The sequence below is a fragment of the Patagioenas fasciata genome, chromosome 13 (genome assembly GCF_037038585.1).
Source record: "Patagioenas fasciata isolate bPatFas1 chromosome 13, bPatFas1.hap1, whole genome shotgun sequence".
Taxonomy (NCBI): Eukaryota; Metazoa; Chordata; class Aves; order Columbiformes; family Columbidae; genus Patagioenas; species Patagioenas fasciata.
Genome location: NC_092532.1, coordinates 8,573,305 through 8,586,486, shown reverse-complemented (window position 1 = coordinate 8,586,486; position 13,182 = coordinate 8,573,305). Strand labels below are relative to the sequence as shown.

Here is a 13,182-nt window from a genome sequence, read left to right as displayed (position 1 = left end):
CAGACAGCTGCATCCACATGACTTTCATTAAAAATTCAGATTCTTCTCTTCCAGGGCTGTGTGATTTATCTCATGCAGCAGATCAGAGGCGCATGGAGGCCAAGAGATGCTTAGGAGGCCTCTGAGGTCTGTGCGAGGTCTGGTCTCTTCCCAGCCTCCCCTCCAGCCCCGCTGTGAGGGTCCTGTCTCCTCCTGCTCCCCGAGGGCATTGTCACAGCCAAGGCTCTTGCTGCCATGTGGAATGTTTCCTGCCAAGCCTGTTACTAATTACTCGTGTCTGACTTCACTCTGAGGAAGAGTCAGTCCCTGGGCATCCTGCTGTGCTGGGATGTGCCCCCACAACTCCTCTGCACATGCGTGTGCCAGCAGTGGCTTCACAGTGACCTTACATGGCCCCGGGTCCATGGTGCTCCCCTCTCCTGGGTGTCGCCGTGAGCTCCATGGGGCCCTGCTGGCTTCAGGTCCTGGTGCTGGTCAGGGGTGGGTGCTCACGAGCAGCAGTGAGAGCGGTGTGAGGTGCCGTGGTGCTCCCTTCCACAGCTCTGCAACCCTCCAGCAGTTCTTTGGCTCCTTCTTCCTCAGCTGCATCTGTCCATTCTTTTGAATCACTTCTAATTTACCCATTCCAACAACGCAGACCTCGTGCTGAGTTCAGTGGTAAGAAGAGTGTTACATGTGGAAAAAAACTCCTCCAAAGATGTTGAAGACTGAAAACTTTTTCTTAAAGAAGGTCTCGGTAGTTGTGTGGCCTCTGCTTTTGTGCCAGGACCGTCCTGTACTGTGGGCACCAGCCAAAACAAGTGATCAAAAATGATTTGGAAGAGATTTCTCCAGATTGTTTATTGATTATCCATCCAAGCAAAAAGGATGTTTGTGTGCACAGGGGGTGGTGGACGCACTTTGCCTGTCCTGGTTTGTGCTCTTGCCCAGCTCAGATGAGTTGTTTGGATGCAGTCTCCGCTGTGGCTGGTGGTCTGTGTGCGGCTGTGCTGAGGAGGGTTTGCTGTCTGGAACCGCTGGGTCTCCGCTTGCTGCAGAGAGCCCAGGAGTTTATTCTCCCCATTCGGGTTCTGGTGTCCAGGCCTGTCACTTCACCTGCAGACCCCTGGTCTGTGCAGGACGTCCCTGGGCTCCAGGGAGGGCAGGGGTAGCTCTGGAGATTTTCTGCTGTTCCTTGTCATTTTGCAGCCTGCAGGAGGGGCCACCACCCTTGAGCCTGTGGAGCTTTCTCACACCTTCTCCTGCTTTTGGGACCATGGAGGTGAGGTGGGATCTCAGCACTCGCAGACCGGGGGCTTGTGAGGTTCCCACGTTGTCACCATGGGTTTGGGCTGAGCAGCTTTTAGGGCTCTCCAAAGGGGAAGATTTATACCAGATGAAGTTAAGATTGCATAGAAATTGGGCCTTTTTTCTAATGAATAATAAACTTCAAAAGCCTGAGATAGTTCAAAGTGGTTATTGCATCTCCCTGGTGACCCAGGGTTACAGTTCAGACATCCCCCACAACAGTATCTGACCCACTAAACACAGCAAACAGGGTTTGGAAAATAACATTGTGCCTTCTGGCAACAGAGGGAGGATGGTCTGCTCGTGTTACCGTAGGAATGGTGACTGTAATAAACTTAATACAGAAGAGCTTTTGAGCAGATATAGGTTTTATATCTTTTAACATGTGAAAGACATACAGAAGTTTTTAGAAATCAGATTAAATGGTGAATGTTAACTACAGTAACACCCACAAAGGTATTCAGCAGGAGAGTTTATTATTCGTGTGATAGTAGCAGTGTGGATACTTGGTCCTGGTGACAACAGTCTCGTTGCCGAAGAAGGCAGCGAGTCCATGGCACAGGGTGAGAAGGGCTGCCTGCAGTCAGATTAATACAGCTGTCACGTTAAATTCCACAGTAATTGAAAAATACTGCGGGTGAGGCCGTGTTAGATGGGGAAAAGATAGATGGCAAAATAAACAAAGTTGGGATATGTGAAGGATGGAGGTGGAGAGAAAGAAAAATTGAATATAGCATCATTCCTTACTTCATTTAAAAATTAGATTTCTATAGCCATACATTGTGAATGTTCATTATGCTATTATTTAGTAGAAGAAAACAATTCCAAGCCATATGTTAGCAAGTGAAGGCTGGCAAGTCAGTCCCCCAGCCCGGTGTGGTCAGTTCATCCCGGCGCACATGAGCGCTTGCTTGGGCGCCTCTGCTGCCCATGCCCACGTGTGCCCCCGCAGCCCCGATCCCAACACATCCTGCCCGAGCCCAGGCCCGCACAGCGGGGCTGCTGCCCCTGTCCCTCCTGGCGTCTGGGGAGCTGGGGCTGTGCCCTGCACTCCACAAAGGGACTGGTCACTGTGTGCTGGCCCCCAGCGCTCTACGCTGCGTGTAAGCACAAGTTATAATTTTTCTCTCACTTATTTAAGCTGTCTTCACATTCAGACCTTTCCAACATGCTGACTTGTTCAAGCCAAACACCGAGGAAGGGGGGCGTCAATATGCAGCACTCCCTAAACCAGCCCAAAACGGTCCTGTGGCAGGGCTGCATCCATCCTCACTGCCGGCGCAAGTGTGGTTTGGTGCGGAGCAACCCCAAAAATGTGTGTTCATGGTGAGAAGCGGTGCCAGCCGGCTGCTGCGGCTCCCTGGTGCAGGGCATTTCCCCTCTGCCAGGGATGCAGCCCTGGGGCACGGGGCAGAGCTGCAGTCACAGCTCCTCTTGTGGAGATGGAATTACCAAACCCCGGTGCTCTGTAGCTGGGGAGGGACCGGCGTTAACCCCGCAGGTGTGTGCTGGAGGTTGCGGCAGGCAGTGCAGGGGTGACAGGAGGACACGAGGTCTCCGAGCAGGATCCTCCTGTCCACAGAGCAAGGGCGCAGCTTTGGCCGGAGACCCGAGTGCCTCCCGAGTGGGAGATGGGCCGGGTTGGGTTTGGTTTGTGTGCAGGAATAGGTGTTGTGAGCGGCACGGCGCTGCGCTGCGGTTACTGTACATACAGAATAGCCCGCATCCCCGGGGAGGCTGCGCTCAGGAGCCGTATGGTTTCCATCAGAGCGTTCCTCTGTCTGTTTCTGATTTAAAGTGGAGCTTTGACTAAACCCGATCAATACTTTGCATGCCATGCGTGAAGAACCAGATGTTGGAAGTTTCCTATCGTTGAGAGGGGAGGGGGCAAACACCCCCCTCAGACTTGCAGAAATCAATGTTCTCTGACAGAAGTTGGTTGGTTTTTCTAGGAACAATATATTCCTTTGATTTTCAAGTTGATTTGTCTTTTAACAAGGTTGTGGTTTAATATTTTGAATTTGTTTTCTGTGATACGGATAAATTCTCACAAGGGGAAAGCTTAACAGTATGATGGACAATAACTACATGTACTTGTCCAGCATTTCATCACTTCTGGCAACTCACAGCTCGTACTCGCTTGTGCGGCACGCTGTCTCATGCCGGCCGCAGAAGGCTGACGTGAACCGGAGGTCGGCCTGTCCAGGGTGCACGTGGTGCTGCTGGCGCCCCCGGGTCCTGCGTCCTCCCGCTCAACAGGCCGGTGACGCCGACCAGGCACGAAGGATATTGAAACACACAGGAGTGGGAGCAAAAGAGGAGCAGAAGAAAGGATGTGTTTATTAAACTGTTTAAGACAATTTTTCCTAAAATCCATTTTTAAATGAGAGCAGTACAGCCTGTGCCTCTGGTTCCCACAGATACCACATCCTTAATATTTTCTTGAACCCGCGACCAGATCTTTCTCTAATTGCTCACCAGAGGTTTCTTCTCGCAGAAGCTACTTGTGAGCCCGTTGGCACTTTCGGAGCCTGAGCTTAGCGCGGTGTTTGCAGGATGGGGTTTCCCCAGCACCTCTGAGCCAGGGGACCAGCCACATCTGCAGAGCGGGGACAGATCGGATGGGACGGGGGTTTGTTCCGCGTTGGGTCCCGCAGGGCAGAGCAGGGCTGCCTGAGCTCTGCCGTTTGGCTCACTAACCTTGGGTTTCTAAGTCTGAAGCTATTTCTCTTTTTCTGGCTCAGGAAGAGGGTATCGCATGCAAACAATAGAAACGAGAGGAAGAAGTAGTTCTGATGAGGGAAAACAGCAAAAAAATCTTTTGAGGGCACCAGTGGGATTAGTGCCCTAGTGGATTCTTCAAATATTACAGTGAATTTAATTAAATACATTGTGATCCCAAAAGAGGCGAGTCTAATTAGCCAGATCTAGAATACATTTATTCTCTTCCCTAGCTCTTCCAATCAGAAGCCTCAGCATCAGCTCCTATCCTATTTTTAATCATTCCTAGACTCAGAGGGCTCTCCTGCCTCTGTGTTCGCTGAGCACACAGCGCTGGGTAATATGTGTCTTTAATCTTATCTGAGCTGTAACTGAGATAACAGACGTCAGAATTGTTATCAGAAAGTTCTGGCTGCACATAGGCAATATTTTTGATTGACAAACCTTGAGATCACATCCAAATCACCTTATTTATGTGCCTTGGGTGAAGTGCATGGCAAGGAAAGAGTTTCATGAGATGACCCCGAAGACAAAAAGAGGTCTTGAGGTGGGACAGTGGGAGCTGGCAGGGATTCCTGCTTGGCTGAAACGTGGGTGGTGGAAACTTGTGCCAGATCATTACAGCAGGAATCGGGGCTGTGGAGCCCCAGCCCTGCGGTGCCCAGGCCGAACGCAACCTGGCTGTGCCGTGGCAGCTACCGGAGCTGTGGGCAGCTGGTCCTGCTTCTGGGTTTAAGAACTAGTTGCCTCATCCTTGGGATTCATGACATAAAATAGCTATTGGTTTCCCGAGCGGTGCAGACCTCTGCGCCAGAGGACTGATAGATTTTGTCAAATAATCAAGGTATAATACCCTTGAATTAGCTATGTTGGCTGCGCTAACACAGCTTCAGAGGGTGACGAGCTTTCCCAAGTGCTGACACGTTGCAGCGGCAGCAGCTCGCTCGCCGTTGGCCGTTGGGTCTGGCTGGCAGTTGCGGCCGCGTTCCCGGCCAGGCTGCCGCGGATCCCAGGTGGCAGAGCCGCGGTGACGGGTGGGATGGCACGCGCTGCGCTGCACTTCCATGCGCTGCTTCCAGGACCTCTCGGTCTAATGGGTTCGTTGTGTTCTAGGATTGCTTTGGTTTTATTCTTCGTAATTTTCAATGAGAATTTGTCAAATTAAATTTTATCTGTTTGACGTGAAGTTGGATCCCCTCCCAGGATAAGCTTTAAATATGAGAGAATTAGCTATGCATAGGTCGTGAATTGCTGTTAATGTTGGATCTGGTATTTTCTTTCACTGAAGGAGGTGGTCTTGCCTATCTTGATTTCTGCTTCTGTGCTTGTTTCAGTGTGTTACGTTTTTCTTGCTTCTAAGCAGGAGAGCGTGTGGTACCTTGAGAATAAACAGGCTCGATCTTACCGTGTCTTTGTCAAAATGTGGTTTCTTACTCAATTCCCAGGTGGCTTTTAGCAATTTACAGTGGACTAAGCCAGGGAGAGTGGAGATGATAAAGGAAATTCACATCTCTGTACTTTGTTCTTCACAGCACCTTCAGCATCACGAGAGCGGGGTGGAGGGTGAAAGCTGCTACTATCACTGTGTCCTCTGTAACTACTCCACCAAGGCCAAGCTGAACCTCATCCAGCACGTGCGCTCCATGAAGCACCAGCGCAGCGAAAGCCTGCGGAAGCTGCAGCGCCTCCAGAAAGGGCTCCCTGAGGAAGAGGAAGACCTGGGACAGATCTTCACCATCCGCAAGTGTCCGGCGGCAGAGGCGGGTGAGTGCCGCCTCCCTGGCGTGTTCGGGGTCGCGCTCCAGGCTCCTCCACGTCACCGGGTTTGACGGGCAGTGTCAGACTCTCTGTGAAGCTCCACAGCAAGAGAGACTCTTGTTTCTCTTCCCTGCTGCAGGGTGGCACTTACTGTTTATCAGTGATAGGTGGTGGAAGCCCCACAGCCCCATGGCAGGACGAGCCCCGTGCCTGCAGGTCCATCACAGCTCTGCCCCGCGGGGTGGCTCCGAGCACCATCCCTCATACACCGTGTCGGCTCCGCTCTGTGCGCGGGGCTCAACGCGAGTTGGGTGTGTAGAGGTGGTGTGTATGTTTGTTCTGGAATATCGTGTGAGCGTCTAAAGATACCGTCGCACTAGGACAACTCTAATGAACTAGCGTTCTGCACTTTACGTAGATATTTGGCAAATGTGTGAGGTCCTGAGCACCAGTATGAACCTGTCTCAGCTTGTTCATTGACTTTGAGCATGGCAGCCACGCTGGCTGGAGAGGAGGGGGTGGGCAGGGAAAGGGGGGAGTGTTTGGTTTCGATGTCTCCTCTTGACAAGGCAGATAAAATGCAGGGCTTGGGCAGAACATTTACTCATACAGGAAGGACAGATAATAGGAAAGGGATTGCAGCTGTGAATCTGGCAAGGGAAGGTGTGCCTTAAAGGGGAGAGTTAGGCTGAGCAAAAATTTTAATGTTTAATCATTTAAAGGGTGAAGAAGTTTTTTACCTTAGGAAAAAGTACGATCTCCTGAAGTCCTCTTTGGAGGGAGGAGGAGCAGAGCCTGCCCAGCCGGCTGGTACATGTGCTGGGAGGTGTCGGGGCTGGGGGCGCCAGTGAAAGCCTGGACAGCCCTCGCGTCAGCCTGGGCCAGGGCTTGGCTCTGTGACTGTGGGAAACGGGTAAATCTGACAGAAAAGTGATTTGAGGAGGTGGCATTCCACAGCTGATGAACACAGGGACAGGGGGAGTCATCTCAACTTAAAGGCGTTGGGAAAGGAAAGTAGCACCGGTTGGAGGAGAACACGAGCAGGTCTTGGAAATGTCTCTTGAATTCAGACCTGGGTTGTGATGCTGTTATGTGTGTTAGTAACAAGGATCTGTTGCAAAACACCTGAAAAGTAAAACAGGAGTCTTATAATCAAGAGTTAAATTCAGTCTCATGGAAACAAGTGACCGATCTGTGAACCTGGTGACCTAGCAGAGCAGAGGGCACAGGATCGCGTTCCCAAAGGTCGGGGTGACAGTGGAGCCGCGGTAGGGACAGCGGAGCCGCGGTGAGGACAGCAGCTCCCGCCGTTTCTCTGCCTGGGGAAAAACAGGCACATTCCAAAGGGAATGCTGACCAGTGTTGTACGGTTTGGGAGTTTTCTTAAAAGCAGAGTGAACAGAGAGGAGAAACCAGCTGTGCCCTTTCGTGACATGCAGAACCATCTTGAAAATCTTTGTTTACTTTAGAAGTTTTGGTTTACTTTGTCTTTCACTTTAGAAACTTTCTCTTTCCCTGTCCGTGCGCCAGGATTGTGACACTGCAGGTGCTGAGGGTGCAGAGGCTGACTACTGAGAGGTAGAACAGTTTGACCATTTTAAAAATGTGGTTTTTAAACTGAAAGTCTTGACAAACCACTGTAAGGAAATCTCTGTTGAAAAATATTTTGCTTTTTCAAATGGTTTGAGAAAACTTCCTTTAAGCTTGTTGGTTCTTCAAGAAAACTGGCAGCAAAAAACGCACTAAGAATTTTTTTAGCATATTTTATTTCAAAGGTTAAAAATACAAGTAAGGATAAGACTCCACAGAATGCAAAGAGGGGGAACCTCTCATGCAGTTCGCTTTGACCTGAGGTATTTCATTTCAGACGCTCTCTCGGCCCGTTGTTGGGCGAGACTGAGCAGGCGCTGCTCTGCTGCTCAGCTTATCCCGCAGTGCCGGCACCCGGGTTTGGGTAGGAAGTGGCCGTAGCCCATGGGGTGAAAGGGTGTTGTCATCTCCCTTTATTCTGATCCCCTCACAGTACCGAAACATTAGCTGGAGTACGGAACGGGGCTGCCCTGTAGCCCCGGGCCCACAGCTGTGGCCATGTCCAGGGGTATGGACGGGGCATGAGGCTGTGTCCGAGGGCAGGGACCAGGATATGGGGCCGTGTCCAAGGGCAGGCACCAGGACATGAGTCTGTGTCTGAGGGCAGGGACCGGGACGTGGGGCCGTGTCCGAGAGAAGGGACCGGGACGTGGGGCCGTGTCCAAGGGCAGGGACACCGACACGTGGGGCTGTGTCCAAGGGCAGGGACCAGGATGTGGGGCTGTGTCCGAGGGCAGGGACACCGGGCCAGGCAGCAAGGACACTACCAGCACCTGGCTGCTCCTCACGGCCGGCAGGGCCGACCTCTCACAGGGCACAGCAGTAACGTGTTGTCATTTGTGACTTATTCAGTGTAATTTCTTCATGCATCAAAAGCTCTGCCTCGAACAGGCTGATCCTTGCCTTTTTTCCTGTGACACGTAGACTTCCAGCATTATAAAATGCTGCTGTTATTTATTATTTAGCTGGCTGTTGTTATTTTCTGTAGTTTTGGATGTCAGGGATGTGTAGCAGGGGTACACACGTACCTAGCTGGCATACTTGTTTTTTCTTGGTTTCGAACTTTGCCGGTGTATTTGGCTGTTGCAGCCATTCAGGAGAGCAGCACGTGCTGATGGGTGGTTCAGCCCTCCTACCGCAGCCTTGTGGTACCAGGACCAGGCTGAGCAGGGGGCGTCACGTTGGTCCCTATGCTGCTCTGTGGCAGGGAGCGGTGCCGGGGCTCAACGCTGACTCTGCCCGTGTGTACGTACTCACTGCTGTGTATACGTACTGGTGTGTGTATGTATGTACTCGCTGCTGTGTGTACGTACTTGCTGGCGTGTGCAGGCATGTAGCAAACAGCTTCACTGTCTCTGGGTGGTGCATAGATATTTGCTTGTATAGATGCATCTCAATCTGTTGGAAGAGAGTGTCTGATCATACCTTAATTAGTCCTCTAACAATCTACAAAGGTCAGTGCCAATTGCCTGTTCATTTACATTTGTAATTGTGATGGTTCTTGATTGCATATTAGTTGCAACTGCTTCCCTCCCGCCCCACAGCAAACACACGCGCAGCCTGAGCAGCAGCCCTGGAGACACAAGGACCTTTGTCTCTGCCTGCGGCAGCTTCACTGGAACTTCTGTCTCTTTTATGGAACGGAGCTTTAGCAGCTACACTCTGCTTCCAGTAAAGGGACGATGAAGTCATTGGCAGGGAAATTATATGGACATCAGGCAAGAAACTCAATCCTCCTTGAACTGGATAATTAAAGACAATTAAACTTTTCTGCTCGCTCTGAGAAGTGTGCTCATTATGCAGGAGACAGGGAAGTGGGCCCAGGCTGGACGTTCAGCTGTTTTGTTGGTCAGAAAGAATACAACTTGAGGGATGAGGGGTGTTTTCCTCTGTAGGGTGTTTTTGGACATCTATTGCTGTGGTATCTGGGCTGCTGCCACTGCAGATGTCAGCCCCTTGTTGCAGAAGCATCTGTATAATGATACCCATGAGCTAATTGATTTTTAGGAATGGGAGTTTAGAGAAAGGAAAAAACAAACAAACAAACCCATAATAAAAACCGAAACATTTTTAAGATGTAGGGATGAATGCACTTATGACTTATTAGGTAATGACAGAAATAGGAGAGGAACAACCTGCACCAGATTTTCATTCTGGCTTGGACAGTGTTTCCTTGCAGAAGGCACTGGGTGCAGGTGGCTGTTTCGGGCACAGCTTTTGGTGGATGTAGCTACAGAGGACAGTTTGTGTGGCCATGGGGCGATGTTGGTACCAAGGCTGTGTGATCCCTACGTGGCTGGAGGCTCCTGCCCTTACACACGGGTTGAGATCACCTGCCGTGGCCCAGGATGAGCTGAGCGCCTTTCTCCTGCTCCTCTTGCAGTGCGGTTTGAGTACCGCAGCCTGGACACAACGTGTGGGACTGTTGAGGATGCTTTTGAAAAGAACAACAAAAAATGTGGCAAGTGAGCCCCAAACCAGTCAAATGTGTTAATCTTTGCAGTTGTGCTGAAGGCCATTAGGGAGGTTTGCAGGATGAATAAGATGACTTGTGGAAAAGTCATGTAATAGTTGGTGGGAAATGCTGGCCATTTCTCAACTCCGTGAGCCATCCAATAGGCTGTTTTACAAAGCTTTGTATCCTTACTGTGAAAATCCATAGGAAGGCTAAATATAAAGTGAAATAATATCTTCTATGTAGCACAGCTCTAGATTTTTTTTCTTAGCATGATATACTTCTGGAGAATCTCTCTGTCCTTGTGGAGGTGGGAATGTTCCCCCTAGGGTCAGGCTAAGCCAGAGATACCACTCACTGTTCTTGAAGAGTTCTTCTGCTGGACGCACACAGCAAGGGGTGCCCAGCCAGCCCATCACTGCAGAGAACCCGTCCTGGGCGGATGCACCGCTTTGCAGTCCTGCTGATCTCCGCCAACCCCTCCGCAGCCACCTTCTAATGACACATGGTTGTTGTGGGGCCCTGGCGTGAGCGGATGGGCCCTCTGGAAGCCACTGCTCCCCCCGCCCAGCACAGTCAGAGCCCCTTGGTCTGGGCAGGAGCGTCCTCGCTGCCCTGCCAAAGGTGAGGGGCCGGCACTCACCCCGCTCCACACAGCCTGACCGCGGTTACTTGAGGAACACCTTTCCTGTAAAGCTCTGCTCTGGTCACCCCTTGAAAGCTGCAGAGCTCCCGGGGACACCCGCGGCCTCTCTGAGCCCAGACAGAGCCGGGTGCACTGTCCATCCGTGCTGCCTTGGATGTTAGCGTTCAACCTTCTGAAGGGCTGCGAGCTGTACACTGTAATCAAGATGTGAATTGTAATGAAACCAAGTCTGCAAGCAGAACTGAGGTATAGCTGCAGCGGTTGCCAGATGAGAAAACCCCGTGTGGTTTAAAAATAGAAGTTACCAAACCAGCTTGGCTCTGGCTGTGGTGCTTGCAGACAGCTGGATGCTTATGTGGTGTTTACCCCTCTGTTTTCGCTGTGAGTCCTGTGAAACACTTTGCCGGTGTTGCTCTTTCTCAAAAGCAGTTCTGTAGCCACACCGGGGATGCAAAGGCATCGCTGGCAGGAGCAGGTGCTGGTAAACGGGAGCAGATTTGCTCATGAAACACACAGGATGTGGTTTGCAGTGTGAAAAGGTTTCTCCTAGACGAGAAGTTTCTACTTAGAAGACTAGAGGCTTGGTGTCACCCCATTTGCCAGTTTTAATGTGTGACTTCGAAGTCGTGGGTGCGTTATCCTCTTCCTTAAGGCCAAGGCATTGCTCTCTGAATTCCCCTCTCCTGGCTGGGCTCTCCAGTTCCTCCCCTCCCGAGCCATGCCCTGGACTTGGGAATTGTGATCGACCTGTCTGTACAATGAAGTGAAACAAACGAGGGGGGAAGAGGAAGGGGAAGGGGATCTTCCACGGAAATCTGTCCTGTTTGCCCACCCTGAAGAGTGGGCAACCATGCAAGGTGTTTCTTATTCACAGTAATCAAGCATGACGTAATTATTAATGTAATTTATTACAATAGGGATGTAAGACAGTCCTTTGAAGTGTTTTTTTCAGGATTGCTAGTTCTGTACTTCAGTGGAACTCTAAGACTTTTGAAATGAAAATGATATTTCTCCCTGCTTGAAATAACTCAAATTTATTTAGATCTGATGTCCTCCACTTGGTCTCAGTTAAAGGAAATGTGGTCATTACTAATGCTGGAGAAACAAGCATGTTGCTCTCCTACATCTGATAGGGGTAATGGAGGGTTTCAGAAAGGAATAATTAGTTTGCTTTTGTAAGCCTCTCTCCACTTTTCTGTGGGACTTAATTCCACACAACAATTAAAAACTTCCCAAAGCAGGTTGCTGGGCCAGTGCCTGCAGGAGAGTGGGGTACAGTTCATACCATAGCATCTACCAGCCAGAAGCTTGTACGGCCCTGGCTCTGCTGGCGACGCACAGGTTGATTTGGCTGGAACGTGTCGCCCTTGGGTGAGGGAGGACCAGCGTGCGAGGTGCATGCTGAGGGATTTGGTGTAAAATTCCCACCTGGTGTGAGCAGGAGTTCCCCAGTGACGTTCTGCACGCCATCTCCTCCCGCGGCCCTGCATCTGCGGCAGGAGAAGTGGCTCCGCTCTCGCGCTGCCACCAGCCCCTCTCTCCTCCGCAGGCTGGTCCCTCCCGGCGCTGCACAGACACCTCCTCTCACACGCTCCCCTTGCCATTTCCAGCTTTGCCCTTGATTGACACGTTTAATCATCTGCCAACCCAAATGACAATCTGAGCTCCCGTGTGCAAACATCAAATGCTGCCCAGCTTCATTAGCTTCTCGCGGGCTTTTTACCTCTCTCTCACTCCTCGCAACCCAATATTGTCTTTTCCCAATATGTTGTCTGTAACCCCTGAAGGCAGCAGCTTCTGCTCGAGCTTTGTTTTCGAAGTGTCGTGTGTAAATCCAGCCGTGATGGGCAGGTGGCTGGTGAGCGGTGCTGCTGCCGGGGGCCGGCAAGGCCGGCAGGTGCTGGTCATGCGCCCGTCCCACCAGGGTGTCCTGCGGCCAGGGCCACGGCAGCACTGGCGTCTGGAGAGGAAATCCGTGTGTCGTCTCATCTTCAGACACAGCGAGTAAGACAAGCCGTTGTCCTGTTTTGAGAAAACACTCAGCCGCAGTGCAATAACATACATGAAACAGCAACCGAGGAAAACAGCTCTTGGCGATGTGTATGTTAAGCAGATTAAAGCTGCAGCTCCCCTTTACTGCAGCATTTCTGATCTCTGTGCCAGCCCCACCAACTACCCCCATGTGTAGGATTATCCTCTTGTTTTCCAAGATCTCATGTCATGTGTGTTCATTTAAAGCAGGAGGACAGCTTGTTGCTCTGCCCTTTGTTGTTCTCCCGAACCCTGGAATTTTTTCATTTTTTGGTGGATTGAATGGCTTAGGAACCTTTACCTTTCCAGGCAGTTCCTGGCGGACGGTGGCGTTTCTGTGCGGGGTCTCCGGGTGTCCAGGTGGATAGCAAGCTCTCTGCTTCGTGGCTGCACAGACACCCAGGTGGAAACTTGTGATTCTGCTTTACTTTTGTATCGTTTGAATGGTTATCAAAATCCATCAGATGTCCATCTGGCAGCTGTGTTTGGGGTTGCTGTAGGCACTGTGCTCCTTTGGAAGGTGTGAAGACATGAGGAGAGCCATGTGCTTTGAAAAGGTCCATCCCTTTAGGGGACTCCTAAGTCCACACAAGGGACTTCTCTGTCCTGGCATTATTCTGTAGCACAAACTGTAACTGCTCTCTCCTTGCGTCCTTTCCCCCACCCAGATTTTGGAGAACGCTGTTCCCGTTCC

General features: G+C 51.0%; 1 protein-coding gene across 5 annotated transcripts in view; it reads left to right on the top strand.

Moving 5' to 3' along the window:
• ZFHX3 (zinc finger homeobox 3) overlaps window positions 1-13,182 on the top strand; it is a 547,783-nt gene that overhangs the window by 477,727 nt on the left and 56,874 nt on the right. For all 5 annotated transcript variants that reach the window (XM_071814502.1, XM_065847943.2, XM_065847947.2 and 2 more), the window contains one exon: window positions 5,541-5,772. In XM_071814502.1, coding sequence (XP_071670603.1) covers window positions 5,541-5,772 — 232 coding nt within the window. The remainder of the gene's footprint in view (window positions 1-5,540; window positions 5,773-13,182) is intronic.